This window comes from Salmo salar, chromosome ssa07 (assembly GCF_905237065.1).
Source record: "Salmo salar chromosome ssa07, Ssal_v3.1, whole genome shotgun sequence".
Classification (NCBI taxonomy): domain Eukaryota; kingdom Metazoa; phylum Chordata; class Actinopteri; order Salmoniformes; family Salmonidae; genus Salmo; species Salmo salar.
In genome coordinates, this window is record NC_059448.1 from 561310 (window position 1) to 582500 (window position 21191).

At 43.8% G+C, this 21191-nt stretch overlaps 1 protein-coding gene and 1 long non-coding RNA gene across 3 annotated transcripts in view; both read right to left on the minus strand.

The window, feature by feature from the left end:
• Positions 1–2045: 2045 nt before the first annotated feature.
• Positions 2046–6533, minus strand: LOC123743716 (uncharacterized). The gene is made up of 2 exons (XR_006770536.1): positions 3107–6533; positions 2046–3030 (listed from the first exon to the last, which is right to left on the minus strand). It is a non-coding gene; the product is annotated as an uncharacterized lncRNA (long non-coding RNA).
• A 2149-nt stretch (positions 6534–8682) lies between these two features.
• tfr2 (transferrin receptor 2) overlaps positions 8683–21191 on the minus strand; it is a 99975-nt gene continuing 87466 nt past the window's right edge. The window contains exons 13-18 of one of the 2 annotated variants that reach the window (XM_045721376.1): positions 17480–17547; positions 17257–17327; positions 15523–15607; positions 13308–13535; positions 11565–11705; positions 8683–9082 (exon numbers count right to left, since the gene is read on the minus strand). In XM_045721376.1, the coding sequence (XP_045577332.1) occupies positions 8840–9082; positions 11565–11705; positions 13308–13535; positions 15523–15607; positions 17257–17327; positions 17480–17547 (836 nt within the window). In that variant the 3' untranslated portion in view covers positions 8683–8839. The remainder of the gene's footprint in view (positions 9083–11564; positions 11706–13307; positions 13536–15522; positions 15608–17256; positions 17328–17479; positions 17548–21191) is intronic. The other variant, XM_045721377.1, reaches the window with a different exon arrangement.

A 21191-nucleotide genomic window follows, 5' to 3' on the forward strand; every position in this document is an offset into this window, starting at 1 on the left:
CGTCCCAGGCTGTGTTCTGTCTCTCTCTGTCTCCCTCCCTCCGTCCCAGGCTGTGTTCTGTCTCTCTCTGTCTCCCTCCCTCCGTCCCAGGCTGTGTTCTGTCTCTCTCTGTCTCCCTCCCTCCGTCCCAGGCTGTCTTCTGTCTCTCTCTGTCTCCCTCCCTCCGTCCCAGGCTGTGTTCTGTCTCTCTCTGTCTCCCTCCCTACTAACAGGCTGTCTTCTGTCTCTCTCTGTCTCCCTCCCTCCGTCCCAGGCTGTGTTCTGTCTCTCTCTGTCTCCCTCCCTACTAACAGGCTGTCTTCTGTCTCTCTCTGTCTCCCTCCGTCCCAGGCTGTGTTCTGTCTCTCTCTGTCTCCCTCCGTCCGTCCCAGGCTGTCTTCTGTCTCTCTCTGTCTCCCTCCCTACTAACAGGCTGTCTTCTGTCTCTCTCTGTCTCCCTCCCTCCGTCCCAGGCTGTGTTCTGTCTCTCTCTGTCTCCCTCCCTCCGTCCCAGGCTGTCTTCTGTCTCTCTCTGTCTCCCTCCCTCCGTCCCAGGCTGTGTTCTGTCTCTCTCTGTCTCCCTCCCTACTAACAGGCTGTCTTCTGTCTCTCTCTGTCTCCCTCCCTCCGTCCCAGGCTGTGTTCTGTCTCTCTCTGTCTCCCTCCCTCCGTCCCAGGCTGTGTTCTGTCTCTCTCTGTCTCCCTCCCTCCGTCCCAGGCTGTGTTCTGTCTCTCTCTGTCTCCCTCCCTACTAACAGGCTGTGTTCTGTCTCTCTCTGTCTCCCTCCCTACTAACAGGCTGTGTTCTGTCTCTCCCACCATCTCTCAGGTCCACGAGAGACGGGTGAGAAGATCAGACAGCGATGAAGGAGAGTGGGTAAGTGGCCACGCACTCACGCACGCACACACACACCCACACGATTAACCGACTCTTTCCATTCGTTCTCTCAGCAACAGAGCGACTCCAGTCATTCAAGTGATGAAGAGGAGGAGGAGGAGGAGGAGGGTGGACAGGAAAGAGAAGAGGGAGGGGAAGGAGGAGAGGTAGAAGCAGGTGAAGAAGAAGGGGGAGAAGGAGAGGAAGAGGGAGGAGAGGAAAGTGAAGACAGTGATGAGGAAGAGAGTGACAGTGATGAAGAGGAGGGGGGTGAAGGAGAAGAAGGAGAGGAGGAGACAGGAGGGGAAGAAGGAGAGGGAATGAGGGGAGAGGAGACAGGAGGGGAAGGAAGAGAGGGAATGAGGGGAGGGGAGACAGGAGGGGAAGAAGGAGAGGGAATGAGGGGAGAGGAGACAGGAGGGGAAGAAGGAGAGGGAATGAGGGGAGAGGAGACAGGAGGGGAAGAAGGAGAGGGAATGAGGGGAGGGGAGACAGGAGGGGAAGAAGGAGACGGAATGAGGGGAGGGGAGACAGGAGGGGAAGGGGAAGGAAGACAAGGAGAGGAGGCAGGAGTAGAGACTGTGGGTGAAGGGGTGGAAGGAGATCAGCCTTCTCCAGTGGATGCGAGAGAGAAAGCAACACCATAGCCAGGTAAGACAGAAATACAATACCTAAAGCTAACTTAAATTTTTTTTTTGAATATTTCGAAAAAAAAACACAAAATATCGTAGAATCCATGGCGTAGGGATATTGATTGCTTGGTTTCTGAACTCGCAGATCCAGCACCGCCAGGGGAGACGAGACGATCCCAGGATGACGACTTATCGAGCCCAGAGACATCAGACCGCATCGCCAAACAGACCAGGACATGACTAATCTATCCAGTGATCTGTAGTCTCTCAGGAAGAACGGAGGAACTGTGGTCATTTCCACTGTTTCAGTAAACAGCTTGAAATAAATGTTTGACCGTTGTGGCAGATGTTGTTTTACAGTTGCACTAATGTCTATTACAGTTGTGTGACTTCACATTATACATTGAACGAATCGTTATGTTGTTCTTCAATAAAATGTTGTTTTTTTTTTAAATCTGCCCCAAAACTGGTTTTACGATGTGTTTTTATGACTGTGTAGGAAGTTAGTGAAGGAAGGGGATTAGAGGACAACGAGGCCAGACACAGACACAGGGTGGTTATGATACAAGAAGAAAAAATACTTTATTGGTACAAAGTAGCGAAATGCTACACAGTCCCTCGACGACACTGGCTAGGCAGTGAGTGACCCGTGATGTCACAAACAAGGAGGTCAGGGTTCAAAGGTCATTCTCAGAGAAAGGGGCGGCGTCAGCAAAATAACACCCAGGCTCCTCCATCGATAACAAAATCAGGTCACCTGGCTTGACCTCTCACCTTTCAACACTTACATTTTTTTTGTCATTTTAGCAGACGCTCTCATCCAGAGCGACTTACAGTAGTGAATGCATACATTTCATACATTTTTTTTTTTTTCTCCGTACTGATCCCCCCCCGTGGGAATCGAACCCACAACTCCTGGCGTTGCAAACACCATGCTCTACCAACTGAGCCACACGGGAACCACTTAATCCCCAATCCCGCGTTTTGTGACACGGAGGGTTGATTGATAGCAGATACTGCGGTTTGATTGGAGGACAGTACTGTATAACTGTCATATAATTGTGGGAGTCGACCTGGAGCTCGTTACCAACCCTAAGGACCAGATCACCCTGCGCCGCTCTAAACCCGGGCCACCAGGCAGAGACAGAAACCAAACTGATCCTAGGTCAGTGTCTATAGAAGTAGCAGGATCCAATAGGGTGAGTCCCAATGGTACCCTATTCCCTGTAGAGTGCACTACTTTTTGACAAGGGTGTCATATAGTGCACTATATATATAGGCAATAGGGAGCCATTTGGTGCTCAGATATATGGAGGAGAAACCAGGTCGTCACGGAGAGGAAATACTAAAGAATCACACAGATTAACGCTCAGGAGCAATCCCAAATAACACCCTGTACACTATGCAGTACACTAGACTGGACTGGAGCCCTATAGTACACTAGACTGGTCTAGAGCCCTATAGTACACTAGACTGGTCTAGAGCCCTATAGTACACTAGACTGGACTAGAGCCCTATAGTACACTAGACTGGACTAGAGCCCTATAGTACACTAGACTGGTCTATAGTACACTAGACTGGTCTAGAGCCCTATAGTACACTAGACTGGACTAGAGACCTATAGTACACTAGACTGGACTAGAGCCCTATAGTACACTAGACTGGTCTAGAGCCCTATGCAGATTACTAGACTGGACTAGAGCCCTATATAGTACACTAGACTGGACTAGAGCCCTATATAGTACACTAGACTGGTCTAGAGCCCTATATAGTATACTAGACTGGACTAGAGCCCTATATAGTACACAAGACTGGACTAGAGCCCGATATAGTATACTAGACTGGACTAGAGCCCTATATAGTACACTAGACTGGACTAGAGCCCTATAGTACACTAGACTGGTCTAGAGCCCTATAGTACACTAGACTGGTCTAGAGACCTATAGTACACTAGACTGGACTAGAGCCCTATAGTACACTACACTGGTCTAGACCCCTATAGTATACTTGACTGGACAAGAGCCCTATATAGTACACTAGACTGGACTAGAGCCCTATATAGTACACTAGACTGGACTAGAGCCCTATATAGTACACTACACTGGTCTAGAGCCCTATAGTATACTTGACTGGACAAGAGCCCTATATAGTACACTAGACTGGACTAGAGCCCTATAGTACACTACACTGGTCTAGAGCCCTATAGTATACTTGACTGGACAAGAGCCCTATATAGTACACTAGACTGGACTAGAGCCCTATATAGTACACTAGACTGGACTAGAGCCCTATATAGTACACTAGACTGGTCTAGAGCCCTATAGTATACTAGACTGGTCTAGAGCCCTATAGTATACTAGACTGGTCTAGAGCCCTATATAGTATACTAGACTGGACTAGAGCCATATGGTATACTAGACTGGACTAGAGCCCTATAGTATACTAGACTGGTCTAGAGCCCTATAGTATACTAGACTGGTCTAGAGCCCTATATAGTAGACTAGACTGGTCTAGAGCCCTATAGTACATTAGACTGGTCTAGAGCCCTATATAGTACACTAGACTGGACTAGAGCCCTATATAGTACACTAGACTGGTCTAGAGCCCTATAGTATACTAGACTGGACTAGAGCCCTATATAGTACACTAGACTGGACTAGAGCCCTATAGTACACTAGACTGGTCTAGAGCCCTATAGTACACTAGACTGGTCTAGAGCCCTATAGTACACTAGACTGGTCTAGAGCCCTATAGTACACTAGACTGGTCTAGAGCCCTATATAGTATACTAGACTGGACTAGAGCCCTATAGTACACTAGACTGGTCTAGAGCCCTATATAGTACACTAGACTGGTCTAGAGCCCTATAGTATACTAGACTGGTCTAGAGCCCTATAGTACACTAGACTGGTCTAGAGCCATATAGTACACTAGACTGGTCTAGAGCCCTATAGTACACTAGACTGGTCTAGAGCCCTATATAGTACACTAGACTGGACTAGAGCCCTATATAGTATACTAGACTGGACTAGAGCCCTATAGTACACTAGACTGGTCTAGAGCCCTATATAGTACACTAGACTGGTCTAGAGCCCTATATAGTACACTAGACTGGTCTAGAGCCCTATAGTATACTAGACTGGTCTAGAGCCCTATAGTACACTAGACTGGACTAGAGACCTATAGTACACTAGACTGGTCTAGAGCCCTATAGTACACTAGACTGGTCTAGAGCCCTATAGTATACTAGACTGGTCTAGAGCCCTATAGTATACTAGACTGGTCTAGAGCCCTATAGTATACTAGACTGGACTAGAGCCCTATAGTACACTAGACTGGACTAGAGCCCTATAGTACACTAGACTGGACTTGAGCCCTATATAGTACACTAGACTGGTCTAGAGCCCTATAGTACACTAGACTGGACTAGAGCCCTATATAGTACACTAGACTGGACTAGAGCCCTATAGTACACTAGACTGGACTAGAGCCCTATAGTATACTAGACTGGACTAGAGCCCTATATAGTACACTAGACTGGTCTAGAGCCCTATATAGTACACTAGACTGGACTAGAGCCCTATAGTACACTAGACTGGACTAGAGCCCTATAGTACACTAGACGGGACTAGAGCCCTATATAGTACACTAGACTGGACTAGAGCCCTATAGTACACTAGACTGGTCTAGAGCCCTATAGTACACTAGACTGGACTAGAGCCCTATAGTATACTAGACTGGACTAGTGCCCTATATAGTATACTAGACTGGACTAGAGCCCTATAGTATACTAGACTGGACTAGTGCCCTATATAGTACACTAGACTGGTCTAGAGCCCTATAGTACACTAGACTGGTCTAGAGCCCTATATAGTATAGTAGACTGGACTAGAGCCCTATAGTACACTAGACTGGTCTAGAGCCCTATAGTACACTAGACTGGACTAGAGCCCTATAGTACACTAGACTGGACTAGAGCCCTATAGTACACTAGACTGGACTAGAGCCCTATAGTACACTAGACTGGACTAGAGCCCTATAGTACACTAGACTGGACTAGAGCCCTATAGTACACTAGACTGGACTAGAGCCCTATAGTACACTAGACTGGACTAGAGCCCTATAGTATACTAGACTGGACTAGTGCCCTATATAGTATACTAGACTGGACTAGAGCCCTATAGTATACTAGACTGGACTAGTGCCCTATATAGTACACTAGACTGGTCTAGAGCCCTATAGTACACTAGACTGGTCTAGAGCCCTATAGTACACTAGACTGGTCTAGAGCCCTATATAGTATAGTAGACTGGACTAGAGCCCTATAGTACACTAGACTGGTCTAGAGCCCTATAGTACACTAGACTGGACTAGAGCCCTATAGTACACTAGACTGGACTAGAGCCCTATAGTACACTAGACTGGACTAGAGCCCTATAGTACACTAGACTGGACTAGAGCCCTATAGTACACTAGACTGGACTAGAGCCCTATAGTACACTAGACTGGACTAGAGCCCTATAGTATACTAGACTGGACTAGAGCCCTATAGTACACTAGACTGGACTAGAGCCCTATAGTACACTAGACTGGACTAGAGCCCTATAGTATACTAGACTGGACTAGAGCCCTATAGTACACTAGACTGGACTAGAGCCCTATAGTACACTAGACTGAAATTGAGGCCAGTACACTACATAATGAACAGTGTGCCATTTGAGACTCACCCTCAGATGAATTAGACACACCCCCTCAGACAGGACAGAGAGGTGTCTGTCTGCCTACACCAGAAATACAGACAGGACAGAGAGGTGTCTGTCTGCCTACACCAGAAATACAGACAGGACAGAGAGGTGTCTGTCTGCCTACACCATAATACTGACAGGACAGAGAGGTGAGATAGTGTGTGTGTAATGTGTGTGTGTGTAGTGTGTGTATAGTGTGTGTGTAGTGTGTGTGTAATGTGTGTGTGTAATGTGTGTGTGTAGTGTGTGTATAGTGTATATAGTGTGTGTGTAATGTGTGTGTGTAGTGTGTGTATAGTGTGTGTAGTGTGTGTATAGTGTGTGTGTGTATTGTGTATTGTGTGTGTGTAGTGTGTGTAGTGTGTGTATAGTGTGTGTGTGTATAGTGTGTGTGTAGTGTGTGTATAGTGTGTGGGTATTGTGTGTTTGTAGTGTGTGTAGTGTGTGTATAGTGTGTGTGTGTGTATAGTGTGTGTGTAGTGTGTGTAGTGTGTGTATAGTGTGTGTGTGTGTATAGTGTGTGTATAGTGTGTGTGTGTGTATAGTGTGTGTGTGTAGTGTGTGTGTAGTGTGTATAGTGTGTGTATAGTGTGTGTTTAGTGTGTGTGTGTGTGTGTATAGTGTGTGTGTGTAGTGTGTGTATAGTGTGTGTATAGTGTGTGTATAGTGTGTGTAGTGTGTGTGTAGTGTGTGTATAGTGTGTGTATAGTGTGTGTGTAGTGTGTGTGTAGTGTGTGTGTAGTGTGTGTGTAGTGTGTGTATAGTGTGTGTATAGTGTGTGTGTATAGTGTGTATAGTGTGTGTAGTGTGTATAGTGTGTGTATAGTGTGTGTGTATAGTGTGTATAGTGTGTGTGTAGTGTGTGTATAGTGTGTGTATAGTGTGTGTATAGTGTGTGTGTAGTGTGTGTGTAGTGTGTGTATAGTGTGTGTATAGTGTGTGTGTATAGTGTGTATAGTGTGTGTGTGTGTAGTGTGTATAGTGTGTATAGTGTGTGTGTGTAGTGTGTGTATAGTGTGTGTGTGTGTATAGTGTGTGTGTAGTGTGTGTAGTGTGTGTAGTGTGTGTGTGTGTATAGTGTGTGTATAGTGTGTGTGTGTGTATAGTGTGTGTGTGTAGTGTGTGTGTAGTGTGTATAGTGTCTGTATAGTGTGTGTTTAGTGTGTGTGTGTGTGTGTATAGTGTGTGTGTGTAGTGTGTGTATAGTGTGTGTATAGTGTGTGTATAGTGTGTGTAGTGTGTGTGTAGTGTGTGTATAGTGTGTGTATAGTGTGTGTGTCGTGTGTGTGTGTAGTGTGTGTATAGTGTGTGTGTGTAGTGTGTGTGTAGTGTGTATAGTGTGTGTATAGTGTGTGTTTAGTGTGTGTGTGTGTGTGTATAGTGTGTGTGTGTAGTGTGTGTGTAGTGTGTGTATAGTGTGTGTATAGTGTGTGTAGTGTGTGTGTAGTGTGTGTATAGAGTGTGTATAGTGTGTGTGTCGTGTGTGTGTAGTGTGTGTATAGTGTGTATAGTGTGTGTGTATAGTGTGTATAGTGTGTGTAGTGTGTATAGTGTGTGTGTATAGTGTGTATAGTGTGTGTGTGTAGTGTGTGTGTAGTGTGTGTGTGTAGTGTGTGTGTAGTGTGTGTAGTGTGTGTATAGTGTGTGTATAGTGTGTATAGTGTGTGTATAGTGTGTGTAGTGTGTGTATAGTGTGTGTATAGTGTGTATAGTGTGTGTATAGTGTGTGTATAGTGTGTGTTTAGTGTGTGTGTGTGTGTATAGTGTGTGTGTAGTGTGTGTAGTGTGTGTGTAGTGTGTGTAGTGTGTGTATAGTGTGTGTATAGTGTGTATAGTGTGTGTGTAGTGTGTGTAGTGTGTATAGTGTGTGTATAGTGTGTGTGTATAGTGTGTGTAGTGTGTGTGTAGTGTGTGTGTATAGTGTGTGTGTAGTGTGTTTAGTGTGTGTATAGTGTGTGTTTAGTGTGTGTGTAGTGTGTATAGTGTGTGTATAGTGTGTGTTTAGTGTGTGTGTGTGTGTGTATAGTGTGTGTGTATAGTGTGTGTGTAGTGTGTGTAGTGTGTGTGTATAGTGTGTGTGTAGTGTGTTTAGTGTGTGTATAGTGTGTGTTTAGAAGCTGTGTGTGTAGTGTGTGTGTGTGTATAGTGTGTGTGTGTAGTGTGTGTGTAGTGTGTGTAGTGTGTGTATAGTGTGTGTATAGTGTGTATAGTGTGTGTATAGTGTGTGTATAGTGTGTGTTTAGTGTGTGTGTGTGTGTAGTGTGTGTGTAGTGTGTGTGTGTGTGTATAGTGTGTGTATAGTGTGTGTTTAGTGTGTGTGTGTGTGTATAGTGTGTGTATAGTGTGTGTGTAGTGTGTTTAGTGTGTGTGTGTGTGTGTGTATAGTGTGTATAGTGTGTGTGTATAGTGTGTGTATAGTGTGTGTGTAGTGTGTTTAGTGTGTGTGTGTGTGTGTATAGTGTGTGTGTATAGTGTGTGTGTATAGTGTGTGTATAGTGTGTGTTTAGTGTGTGTGTGTGTGTATAGTGTGTGTGTAGTGTGTGTTTAGTGTGTGTGTGTGTGTATAGTGTGTGTGTTGTGTGTGTGTCCATCTCCATGTGTTTCTGTTAGAAGACATTGTCTATGTTCCAGATGTCTCCACTCAGAGCGTTGGCGGCCCCCTGCAGCGTCCAGGTGAACAGGGCGAGTTGCCGTCGGAAAAGGACCTCGTTGAAGCGCCCGGGGTCGGAGGTCAGCAGGGAAAGGTGTTCTGCGAGGGCACTCAGAGTGTGTTCGCCGCGACCGTGGACGACGTGGCGGAATGGAGTCTCAACCACGGACACATACTGGGACAGGAAGTAGTATTCTACCTGTAGAGACACGTCACACACATTACACAGTATATATACACACATTACACAGTATATATACACACATTACACAGTATATATACACATTACATATATAATATATATACACACATATTACACAGTATATATAGACACATATTACACAGTATATATACACATTACACAGTATATATACACACATTACACAGTATATATATACACATTACATATATAATATATATACACACATATTACACAGTATATATACACATTACACAGTATATATACACATTACACAGTATATATACACATTACACAGTATATACACACATTACACAGTATATATACACATTACATATATAATATATATACACACATATTACACAGTATATATACACACATATTACACAGTATATATACACATTACACAGTATATATACACACATTACACAGTATATATACACACATTACATATATAATATATATACACACATATTACACAGTATATATACACATTACACAGTATATATATATACATACACATATTACACAGTATATATACACATTACATATATAATATATATACACACATATTACATAGTATATATATACACACATACACATTGCATAGTATATACACACATTACACAGTATATATACACATTACACAGCATATATATATATAAATATATATATATATATATATATATATACACATTACATAGTATATACACACATTACATAGTATATATATACACATTACATAGTATATATATATATACACACATTACATATTATATATACACATTACATAGTATATATATATATACATACACACACATTACACACATTACATATATAATATATATACACACATTACATAGTGTATAAAAACACACACATTATATATATAATATATATACACAAACATTATATATAATATATATATATACACACACATTATATATATAATATATATATACACACATTATATATATAATATATATATATACACACACATTATATATAATATATATATATAAACACATGATATATATAATATAAAAACACACATTATATATAATATATATATACACACACATATATAATATAAAAACACACATTATATGTATAATATAAAAATACACATTATATATATAATATATATATACACACACATTATATATATATAATATAAAAACACACATTATATATATAATATATATATACACACACATATATATATATATATATATAATATATGCACACATTTTATATATATATATATAATATATACACACACATTATATATATATAATATATATACACACACATTACATAGTGTATATATGTCACGTCCTGACCAGTATAAAGGGTTATTTGTTATTGTAGTTTGGTCAGGACGTGGCAGGGGGTATTTGTTTTATGTGGTTCGGGGTTTATTGGGCTATGGTATTATGTAAGAGGGGTGTTTGTTTCGAGTGTTCCGGGGTTTTTGGTCTATGTTCTAGGTTAGTGGTTTTCTATGTTAGTTCTAGTCATTCTATTTCTATGTTTAGTTAATGGGGTTTATCTTCAATTGGAAGCCGCTGCTCCTCGTTGCTTCTGATTGAAGGTCTTATTTAAGAGGGGTGTTTGTTCTATGGGATTTGTGGGTAGTTGTCTCCTGTTTAGTGTCCGAGCACCTCACAGGACTGTTTAGTGTCCGAGCACCTCACAGGACTGTTTAGTGTCCGAGCACCTCACAGGACTGTTTAGTGTCCGAGCACCTCACAGGACTGTTTAGTGTCCGAGCACCTCACAGGACTGTTTAGTGTCCGAGCACCTCACAGGACTGTTTAGTGTCCGAGCACCTCACAGGACTGTTTAGTGTCCGAGCACCTCACAGGACTGTTTAGTGTCCGAGCACCTCACAGGACTGTTTAGTGTCCGAGCACCTCACAGGACTGTTTAGTGTCCGAGCACCTCACAGGACTGTTTAGTGTCCGAGCACCTCACAGGACTGTTTAGTGTCCGAGCACCTCACAGGACTGTTTAGTGTCCGAGCACCTCACAGGACTGTTTAGTGTCCGAGCACCTCACAGGACTGTTTAGTGTCGTTTGTTTGTTTTTCCTTCTTCAACATTAATAAGAAGATGACTATATGTTGAATGTGAATATATATATATAGAGATAGAGAGAGAGAGAGAGAGAGAGAGAGAGAGAGAGAGAGAGACAGAGACAGAGAGTGAGAGAGAGACAGAGACAGAGACAGAGAGAGAGAGAGAGAGAGAGAGAGACGGAGAGAGACAGAGAGAGAGAGACGGAGAGAGAGACGGAGAGAGACAGAGAGAGAGAGACGGAGAGAGAGAGAGAGAGAGAGAGAGAGACAGAGACAGAGAGAGAGAGACAGAGAGAGAGACGGAGAGAGACAGAGAGAGAGAGACGGAGAGAGAGAGAGAGAGAGAGAGAGAGAGACCGAGAGACAGAGACAGAGACAGAGAGACAGCTATCCCCTACCTACCCTCATTATGCGCGTGTTGTAGATACGGGTCATGGTCTCATCCTGTACATCCGAGTTCAGTATGGCCTCCTGCAGGGTCTCAGCTGCTCTGCTGTAGTCTCCTCTGGCACTGAACACCCACTGAGGAGAGAGACCACGAGCCTGGAGGGAGAGAAACAAGTGTTAGGCGAATACCCCTCCCCCTCCAGTGGGGGAGTGTCCCTCTGTGGGGGAGTGTCCCTCGGTGGGGGAGTGTCCGTCGGTGGAGGAGTGTCCCTCGGTGGAGGAGTGTCCCTCTGTGGGGGAGTGTCATTCTGTGGGGGAGTGTCCCTCTGTGGGGGAGTGTCCCTCGGTGGGGGAGTGTCCCTCGGTGGGGGAGTGTCCCTCTGTGGGGGAGTGTCCCTCGGTGGGGGAGTGTCCCTCGGTGGAGGAGTGTCCCTCTGTGGGGGAGTGTCCCTCTGTGGGGGAGTGTCCCTCGGTGGGGGAGTGTCCCTCGGTGGGGGAGTGTCCCTCGGTGGAGGAGTGTCCCTCTGTGGGGGAGTGTCCCTCGGTGGGGGAGTGACCCTCGGTGGGGGAGTGTCCCTCTGTGGGGGAGTGTCCCTCGGTGGGGGAGTGTCCCTCGGTGGGGGAGTGTCCCTCTGTGGGGGAGTGTCCCTCTGTGGGGAGTGTCCCTCGGTGGGGGAGTGTCCCTCGGTGGAGGAGTGTCCCTCTGTGGGGGAGTGTCCCTCTGTGGGGGAGTGTCCCTCGGTGGGGGAGTGTCCCTCCGTGGGGGAGTGTCCCTCGGTGGGGGAGTGTCCCTCTGTGGGGGAGTGTCCCTCTGTGGGGGAGTGTCCCTCGGTGGGGGAGTGTCCCTCGGTGGGGGAGTGTCCCTCTGTGGGGGAGTGTCCCTCTGTGGGGGAGTGTCCCTCGGTGGGGGAGTGTCCCTCGGTGGGGGAGTGTCCCTCTGTGGGGGAGTGTCCCTCCGTGGGGGAGTGTCCCTCGGTGGGGGAGTGTCCCTCTGTGGGGGAGTGTCCCTCCAAAACAGAGCAGCTAGTGTAGGGATAACCCTTTGGAATGAGACTTCACTAGTGCACATCAGAAACTGCCAGCTGATACCACACAATTCATTGACAACGAGCCTTGTGTTTTTCACAATGCCTGTACATGTCGTCAATAATAGCTTTCGGTATTATTTGTCATGCAACAAATACATACTTTATTTTTTTAGTATTTTAATTGGAATTTTCTCCGAATATTAAAATAAAATAAGAACAGAAATGTTTTGTTTTTTTTAAATGACGAACAAACAGACATAAATTAAACACAAAAGCTGCCACTTCCTGACCATAGAGAGCGTTTTTAATTCTCTATTTTGGTTAGGTCGGGGTGTGACCAGGAGGGGGGGGTGACGAGCCTGGAGGGAGGAGGGAGGAGAGAGGAGGGAGACCACGAGCCTGGAGGGAGGAGAGGAGGAGGGAGGAGGGAGGAGGGAGGAGGGAGACCCCGAGCCTGGAGGGAGGAGGGAGGAGGGAGGAGGGAGGAGGGAGACCCCAAGCCTGGAGGGAGGAGGGAGGAGGGAGGAGGGAGGAGGGAGACCCCGAGCCTGGAGGGAGGAGGGAGGAGGGAGGAGGGAGGAGGGAGACCCCGAGCCTGGAGGGAGGAGGGAGGAGGGAGGAGGGAGGGAGGAGGGAGACCCCGAGCCTGGAGGGAGGAGGGAGGAGGGAGGAGGGAGGAGGGAGGAGGGAGACCACGAGCCTGGAGGGAGGAGGGTTAGGGTGTTTATACCTGTAGCTCGGCGGAGTGCTTGTTGAGCTGGGCGCTGAACTGCAGTGCAGTATGGGAGTAGGTAGTGATGCGTAGAGGCAGAATGTGGTCGTGAGCCAATCGCAGCACCATCAGACCAACCAGCTCTCCTAGGCTCCGCCCTACGACCCCCAGACGACCCCCCAGGACTTCCTGGAGTCGCCCGGGAGTGTCCAATGGGGTGTTGACGAACGGGTAGGGGCGGGAGTCCTGGAGAGAGAAACACACACTGAATCATCACTGAAACATTGTAGCATTCAAGAGAAAACCCCTAAAACCCTAGAGAAAGAAAAGCATGTAGAGAGAGGAGAGAGGAGAGAGAGGAGAGAGGAGAGAGGAGAGGTAGAGAGAGGAGAGGAGAGGAGAGAGAGGAGAGAGAGGAGAGGAGAGAGGAGAGAGGAGAGGTAGAGAGAGGAGAGAGGAGAGAGGAGAGGTAGAGAGAGGAGAGAGAGGAGAGAGGAGAGGAGAGGTAGAGAGAGGAGAGAGAGGAGAGAGGAGAGGTAGAGAGAGGAGAGAGGAGAGGAGAGGTAGAGAGAGGAGAGAGAGGAGAGAGGAGAGGTAGAGAGAGGAGAGAGGAGAGGAGAGGTAGAGAGAGGAGAGAGAGGAGAGAGGAGAGGTAGAGAGAGGAGAGAGGAGAGGAGAGGTAGAGAGAGGAGAGAGGAGAGGAAAGGTAAAGAGAGGAGAGAGGAGAGGAGAGGTAGAGAGAGGAGAGAGAGGAGAGAGGAGAGGTAGAGAGAGGAGAGGAGAGAGGAGAGGTAGAGAGAGGAGAGGAGAGAGGAGAGGTAGAGAGAGGAGAGAGGAGAGGAGAGGTAGAGAGAGGAGAGAGAGGAGAGAGGAGAGAGGAGAGGTAGAGAGAGGAGAGAGGAGAGGAGAGGTAGAGAGAGGAGAGGAGAGAGGAGAGGTAGAGAGAGGAGAGGTAGAGAGAGGAGAGGAGAGAGGAGAGGAGAGAGGAGAGGAGAGGTAGAGAGAGGAGAGGTAGAGAGAGGAGAGAGGAGAGGTAGAGAGAGGAGAGGAAGAGAGAGAGGTAGAGAGAGAGAGATAGGGAGAGAGGTGAGAGGAGAGGTGAGAGGAGAGGTACAGAGAGAGGTAGAGAGAGAGAGATAGGGAGAGAGGTGAGAGGAGAGGTGAGAGGAGAGGTAGAGAGAGGTGAGAGGAGAGGTAGAGAGAGAGGAGAGGTAGAGAGAGAGGAGAGGTAGAGAGAGGTGAGAGGAGAGGTAGAGAGAGAGGAGAGGTAGAGAGAGAGGAGAGGTAGAGAGAGGTGAGAGGAGAGGTAGAGAGAGGTGAGAGGTAGAGAGAGAGGAGAGGTAGAGAGAGGAGAGGAAGAGAGAGAGGAGAGGTAGAGAGAGGTGAGAGGAGAGGTGAGAGAGAGGTGAGAGGTAGAGAGAGAGGAGAGGTAGAGAGAGGAGAGGAAGAGAGAGAGGTAGAGAGAGAGAGATAGGGAGAGAGGTGAGAGGAGAGGTGAGAGGAGAGGTACAGAGAGAGGTAGAGAGAGAGAGATAGGGAGAGAGGTGAGAGGAGAGGTGAGAGGAGAGGTAGAGAGAGGTGAGAGGAGAGGTAGAGAGAGAGGAGAGGTAGAGAGAGAGGAGAGGTAGAGAGAGGTGAGAGGAGAGGTAGAGAGAGAGGAGAGGTAGAGAGAGAGGAGAGGTAGAGAGAGGTGAGAGGAGAGGTAGAGAGAGGTGAGAGGAGAGGTAGAGAGAGGTGAGAGGTAGAGAGAGAGGAGAGGTAGAGAGAGGAGAGGAAGAGAAAGGAGAGGTAGAGAGAGGAGAGAGGAGAGGTAGAGAGAGGAGAGGTAGAGAGAGGAGAGAGGAGAGGTAGAGAGAGGAGAGGTAGAGAGAGGAGAGAGGAGAGGTAGAGAGAGGAGAGAGGAGAGGTAGAGAGAGGAGAGGTAGAGAGAGGAGAGGTAGAGAGAGGAGAGAGGAGAGGAGAGGTACAGAGAGAGGTAGAGAGAGAGAGATAGGGAGAGAGGTGAGAGGAGAGGTGAGAGGAGAGGTAGAGAGAGGTGAGCGGAGAGGTAGAGAGAGGTGAGAGGAGAGGTAGAGAGAGAGGAGAGGTAGAGAGAGAGGAGAGGTAGAGAGAGGTGAGAGGAGAGAGAGAGAGAGGAGAGGTAGAGCGAGAGGAGAGGTAGAGAGAGGTGAGAGGAGAGAGAGAGAGGAGAGGTAGAGAGAGAGGAGAGGTAGAGAGAGGGGAAAGGTTGTACCTCGTTGAAGCGTAGCTCCATAGCAGGAACTCCTCCAAAGGCTGTGAAACTATACGCCCCACTGTTCAGGTACAAGGGCTTAATACTGGAGGAGAGAGGGGGAGGAGAGAGGGAGAGAGAGGGGAGGAGAGAGGAGAGAGAGGGGAGGAGAGAGGGGGAGGGAGAGAGGAGAGGGGGAGAGAGAGAGGGGAGGGAGAGAGGCGAGAGGGGGAGGAGAGAGGGGAAGAGGGGAGGAGAGGGGAGGGAGAGAGGGGGAGGGAGAGAGGAGAGGGGAGGGAGAGAGAGGAGAGGGGAGGGAGAGAGATGGAGGGAGAGAGGAGAGGGGGAGGGAGAGAGGGGAGGGAGAGAGGAGAGGGGAGGGAGAGAGGGGAGGGGGAGGGAGAGAGGGGAGGGGGAGGGAGAGAGGAGAGGGGAGAGGGGGAGAGGAGAGAGGGAGGGAGAGAGGAGAGGGGGAGGGAGAGAGGGGGAGGAGAGAGGAGAGGGGAGGGAGAGAGGGGGAGGGGAGGAGAGAGGAGAGGGGAGGAGAGAGAGGGGAGGGAGGGAGAGAGGGGGAGGGAGAGGGAGAGAGGGGGAGGAGAGAGGTGGAGGGAGAGGAGAGAGCGGGAGAGGGAGAGAGGAGAGAGGGGGAGGGAGAGAGGGGGAGGAGAGAGGTGGAGGGAGAGGAGAGAGGGGGGAGGGAGAGAGGAGAGAGGGAGAGAGGAGAGGGGGAGGGAGAGAGGGGGAAGGGGAGGGAGGGAGGAGAGGGGGAGGAGAGAGAGGGAGAGAGGGGGAGGAGAGAGGGGGAGGGAGAGAGAGAGAGGGGGAGGGAGAGAGAAACAGAGACTTAGTATCAACTATATGCCCTTGTCACGGTTGTAAGAGACGGACCGTTTGTTGAGTTCCACATATTTATTTAAAGTGAAACTTCTTCAATGAAAACAATAAACAAGCACCAACACAAACAAAATGGCTACCTAAATATGATCCCCAATTAGAGGCAACGATTACCAGCTGACTCTAATTGGGGACCATGCAAAACACCAACATAGAAATATAATGACTAGAACACCCCCCCAGTCACGCACTGACCTACTACACCATAGAGAACCAGGGGCTCTCTATGGTCAGGGCGTGACAGACCTGCTGTTCAGGTACAGCAGCTTAATGCTGGAGGAGAGAGGGGAGAGGGGGAGATGGGGAGGAGAGAGGAGAGAGGGGGAGGAGAGAGAGGGGGAGTGAGAGAGGGGAGGGAGAGAGGGGGAGGAGAGAGGAGAGAGGGGGAGGGAGAGAGGGGGAGATGGGGAGGAGAGAAGAGAGAGGGGAGGAGAGAGGGGAGGAGAGAGGAGAGAGGGGGAGGAGAGAGGGGAGGGAGAGAAGGGGAGGAGAGAGGAGAGAGGGGAGGAAGAGAGGGGGAGGGAGAGAGGGGGAGGAGAGAAGAGAGAGGGGGAGGAGAGAGGGGAGGAGAGAGGAGGAGGAGAGAGGAGAGAGGGGAGGAGAGAGGGGAGGAGAGAGGGGGAGGGAGAGAGGGGGAGGGAGAGAGGGGAGGAGAGAGGGGAGGAGAGAGGGGAGGAGAGAGGGGGAGGAGAGAGAGGGGGAGGAGAGAGGGGGAGGGAGAGAGGGGGAGGAGAGAGAGGGGGAGGGAGAGAGGCCGAGAGGGGGAGGAGAGAGAGGGGGAGGGAGAGAGACAGCGAGAAATAGAAAGTCCGTACGTCAAAGACAAGGAAGAATTAAAAATAAACGATCAGAGTTACTCACATCTTCCAGCTGCCTCCGTCTTTCTCTGCCTGGCTGTAGATGGTCTGACCTGTGTGTTTAGGATGCTCCACCTGTGTGTACACACACACACACACACACACACACACACACACACACACACACACACACACACCAGGATGTTATACATTATTCACACTGTACATATGATAAACACACACAAAGGTAGCGCATCTTTAGTAGAATCTAGACAATGGGAAGTTACCTGCTTGATGGCTGACTCTATTAGATCAAGCAGTAGAGGGCTGGCGTAGGCTGACAGGTTATCGTCACCTGAGACAACGCCACAGACTCTCATTACATCAGATGTATTTATCACATATATTATTATATATGTTATATATTCAACATCTATATTCAACATTATATGTATTCAACATAATATATATTTAACAAAATATATATTTAATAACATATGTATTTATCATACATATTTAACAAAATATTTATTTATTATCATATGTATTTATCATACATATTTATCAAAATATTTATTTATTATCATATGTATTTATCATACTTATTTAACATCATACAGTGCATTCGGAAAGTATTCAGAATCCTTGACTTTTCCCACATTTTGTTACGTTACAACCTTACTATAAAATGGATGAAATAGTTTTTTCCCCTCATCAATCTACACACAATACCCCATAATGACATCACAATACCCCATAATGACATCACAATACCCCATAATGACATCACAATACCCCATAATGACATCACAATACCCCATAATGACATCACAATACCCCATAATGACATCACAATACCCCATAATGACATCACAATACCCCATAATGAAAAAGAAAAAAATGGTTTTCGAATTTGTAGCAAATTTATAAAATATAAAAAAAAAAAATATAACATTTACATATGTTTTCAGACCCTTTACTCAGTACTTTGTTGAAGCACCTTTGGCAGCGATTACAGCCTCGAGTCCAGACTTGATTCCGATCAAACACATCTGGAAAGACCTGAAAATAGCTGTGCAGCAAACCTGTTTTTCCTTCGTCATTATGGGGTATTGTGATGTCATTATGGGGCATTGTGATGTCATTATGGGGTATTGTGATGTCATTATGGGGTATTGTGATGTTATTATGGGGTATTGTGATGTCATTATGGGGTATTGTGATGTCATTATGTGGTATTGTGTGTTGATTGATGAGGGGAAAAAACTATTTAATCCATTTTATAATAAGGCTGTAAAGTTAAAAAAAAAAGTTAAAAGTCAAGGGGTCTGAATGGTATGTATTTAATATTGAATGTATTTAATATTGAATGTATTTAATATTGAATGTATTTAATATTGAATGTATTTAACATTGTATGTATTTAACATTGAATGTATTTAACATTGAATGTATTTAATATTGAATGTATTTAATATTGAATGTATTTAATATTGAATGTATTTAATATTGAATGTATTTAACATTGTATGTATTTAACATTGAATGTATTTAACATTGAATGTATTTAACATTGAATGTATTTAATATTGAATGTATTTAATATTGAATGTATTTAATATTGAATGTATTTAATATTGAATGTATTTAACATTGTATGTATTTAATATTGAATGTATTTAATATTGAATGTATTTAATATTGAATGTATTTAACATTGTATGTATTTAATATTGAATGTATTTAATATTGAATGTATTTAACATTGTATGTATTTAACATTGAATGTATTTAACATTGAATGTATTTAACATTGAATGTATTTAACATTGTATGTATTTAACATTGAATGTATTTAACATTGAATGTATTTAACATTGTATGTATTTAACATTGTATGTATTTAATATTGAATGTATTTAACATTGAATGTATTTAACATTGTATGTATTTAATATTGAATGTATTTAATATTGAATGTATTTAACATTGAATGTATTTAATATTGAATGTATTTAATATTGAATGTATTTAACATTGTATGTATTTAATATTGAATGTATTTAATATTGAATGTATTTAACATTGTATGTATTTAACATTGTATGTATTTAACATTGTATGTATTTAATATTGAATGTATTTAACATTGAATGTATTTAACATTGTATGTATTTAATATTGAATGTATTTAACATTGAATGTATTTAACATTGTATGTATTTAACATTGTATGTATTTAATATTGAATGTATTTAACATTGAATGTATTTAACATTGTATGTATTTAATATTGAATGTATTTAACATTGAATGTATTTAACATTGTATGTATTTAACATTGAATGTATTTAACATTGTATGTATTTAATATTGAATGTATTTAACATTGAATGTATTTAACATTGTATGTATTTAACATTGTATGTATTTAATATTGAATGTATTTAACATTGAATGTATTTAACATTGTATGTATTTAATATTGAATGTATTTAACATTGAATGTATTTAACATTGTATGTATTTAACATTGTATGTATTTAATATTGAATGTATTTAACATTGAATGTATTTAACATTGAATGTATTTAATATTGAATGTATTTAATATTGAATGTATTTAATATTGAATGTATTTAACATTGAATGTATTTAACATTGAATGTATTTAACATTGAATGTATTTAATATTGAATGTATTTAATATTGAATGTATTTAACATTGTATGTATTTAATATTGAATGTATTTAATATTGAATGTATTTAACATTGTATGTATTTAATATTGAATGTATTTAATATTGAATGTATTTAACATTGAATGTATTTAACATTGTATGTATTTAACATTGAATGTATTTAACATTGAATGTATTTAACATTGTATGTATTTAACATTGTATGTATTTAATATTGAATGTATTTAACATTGAATGTATTTAACATTGTATGTATTTAACATTGAATGTATTTAATATTGAATGTATTTAACATTGTATGTATTTAATATTGAATGTATTTAACATTGAATGTATTTAACATTGAATGTATTTAACATTGAATGTATTTAATATTGAATGTATTTAATATTGAATGTATTTAACATTGTATGTATTTAATATTGAATGTATTTAATATTGAATGTATTTAACATTGTATGTATTTAACATTGTATGTATTTAATATTGAATGTATTTAACATTGAATGTATTTAACATTGTATGTATTTAATATTGAATGTATTTAACATTGAATGTATTTAACATTGTATGTATTTAACATTGTATGTATTTAATATTGAATGTATTTAACATTGAATGTATTTAACATTGTATGTATTTAACATTGTATGTATTTAATATTGAATGTATTTAACATTGAATGTATTTAACATTGTATGTATTTAATATTGAATGTATTTAACATTGAATGTATTTAACATTGTATGTATTTAATATTGAATGTATTTAACATTGAATGTATTTAACATTGAATGTATTTAACATTGAATGTATTTAACATTGTATGTATTTAACATTGAATGTATTTAACATTGAATGTATTTAACATTGTATGTATTTAACATCGTATATATTATTAGTATATTATTATTAAATATATATATATATATATATATATATATTTAAAGTCGTATGGATTAAACAAAAAATTAAACGCAACAATTTGACTGAGTTACAGTTCGTATATGGCGCTACCCTGGGGGTTTTTCATCTGCCAGCTGCGACCTGACGTGCACTGCCAACTGCGACCTGACGTGCACTGCCAACTGCGACCTGACGTGCACTGCCAACTGTGACCTGACGTGCACTGCCAACTGCGACCTGACGTGCACTGCCAGCTGCGACCTGACGTGCACTGCCAACTGTGACCTGACGTGCACTGCCAGCTGCGACCTGACGTGCACTGCCAACTGCGACCTGACGTGCACTGCCAACTGCGACCTGACGTGCACTGCCAACTGCGACCTGACGTGC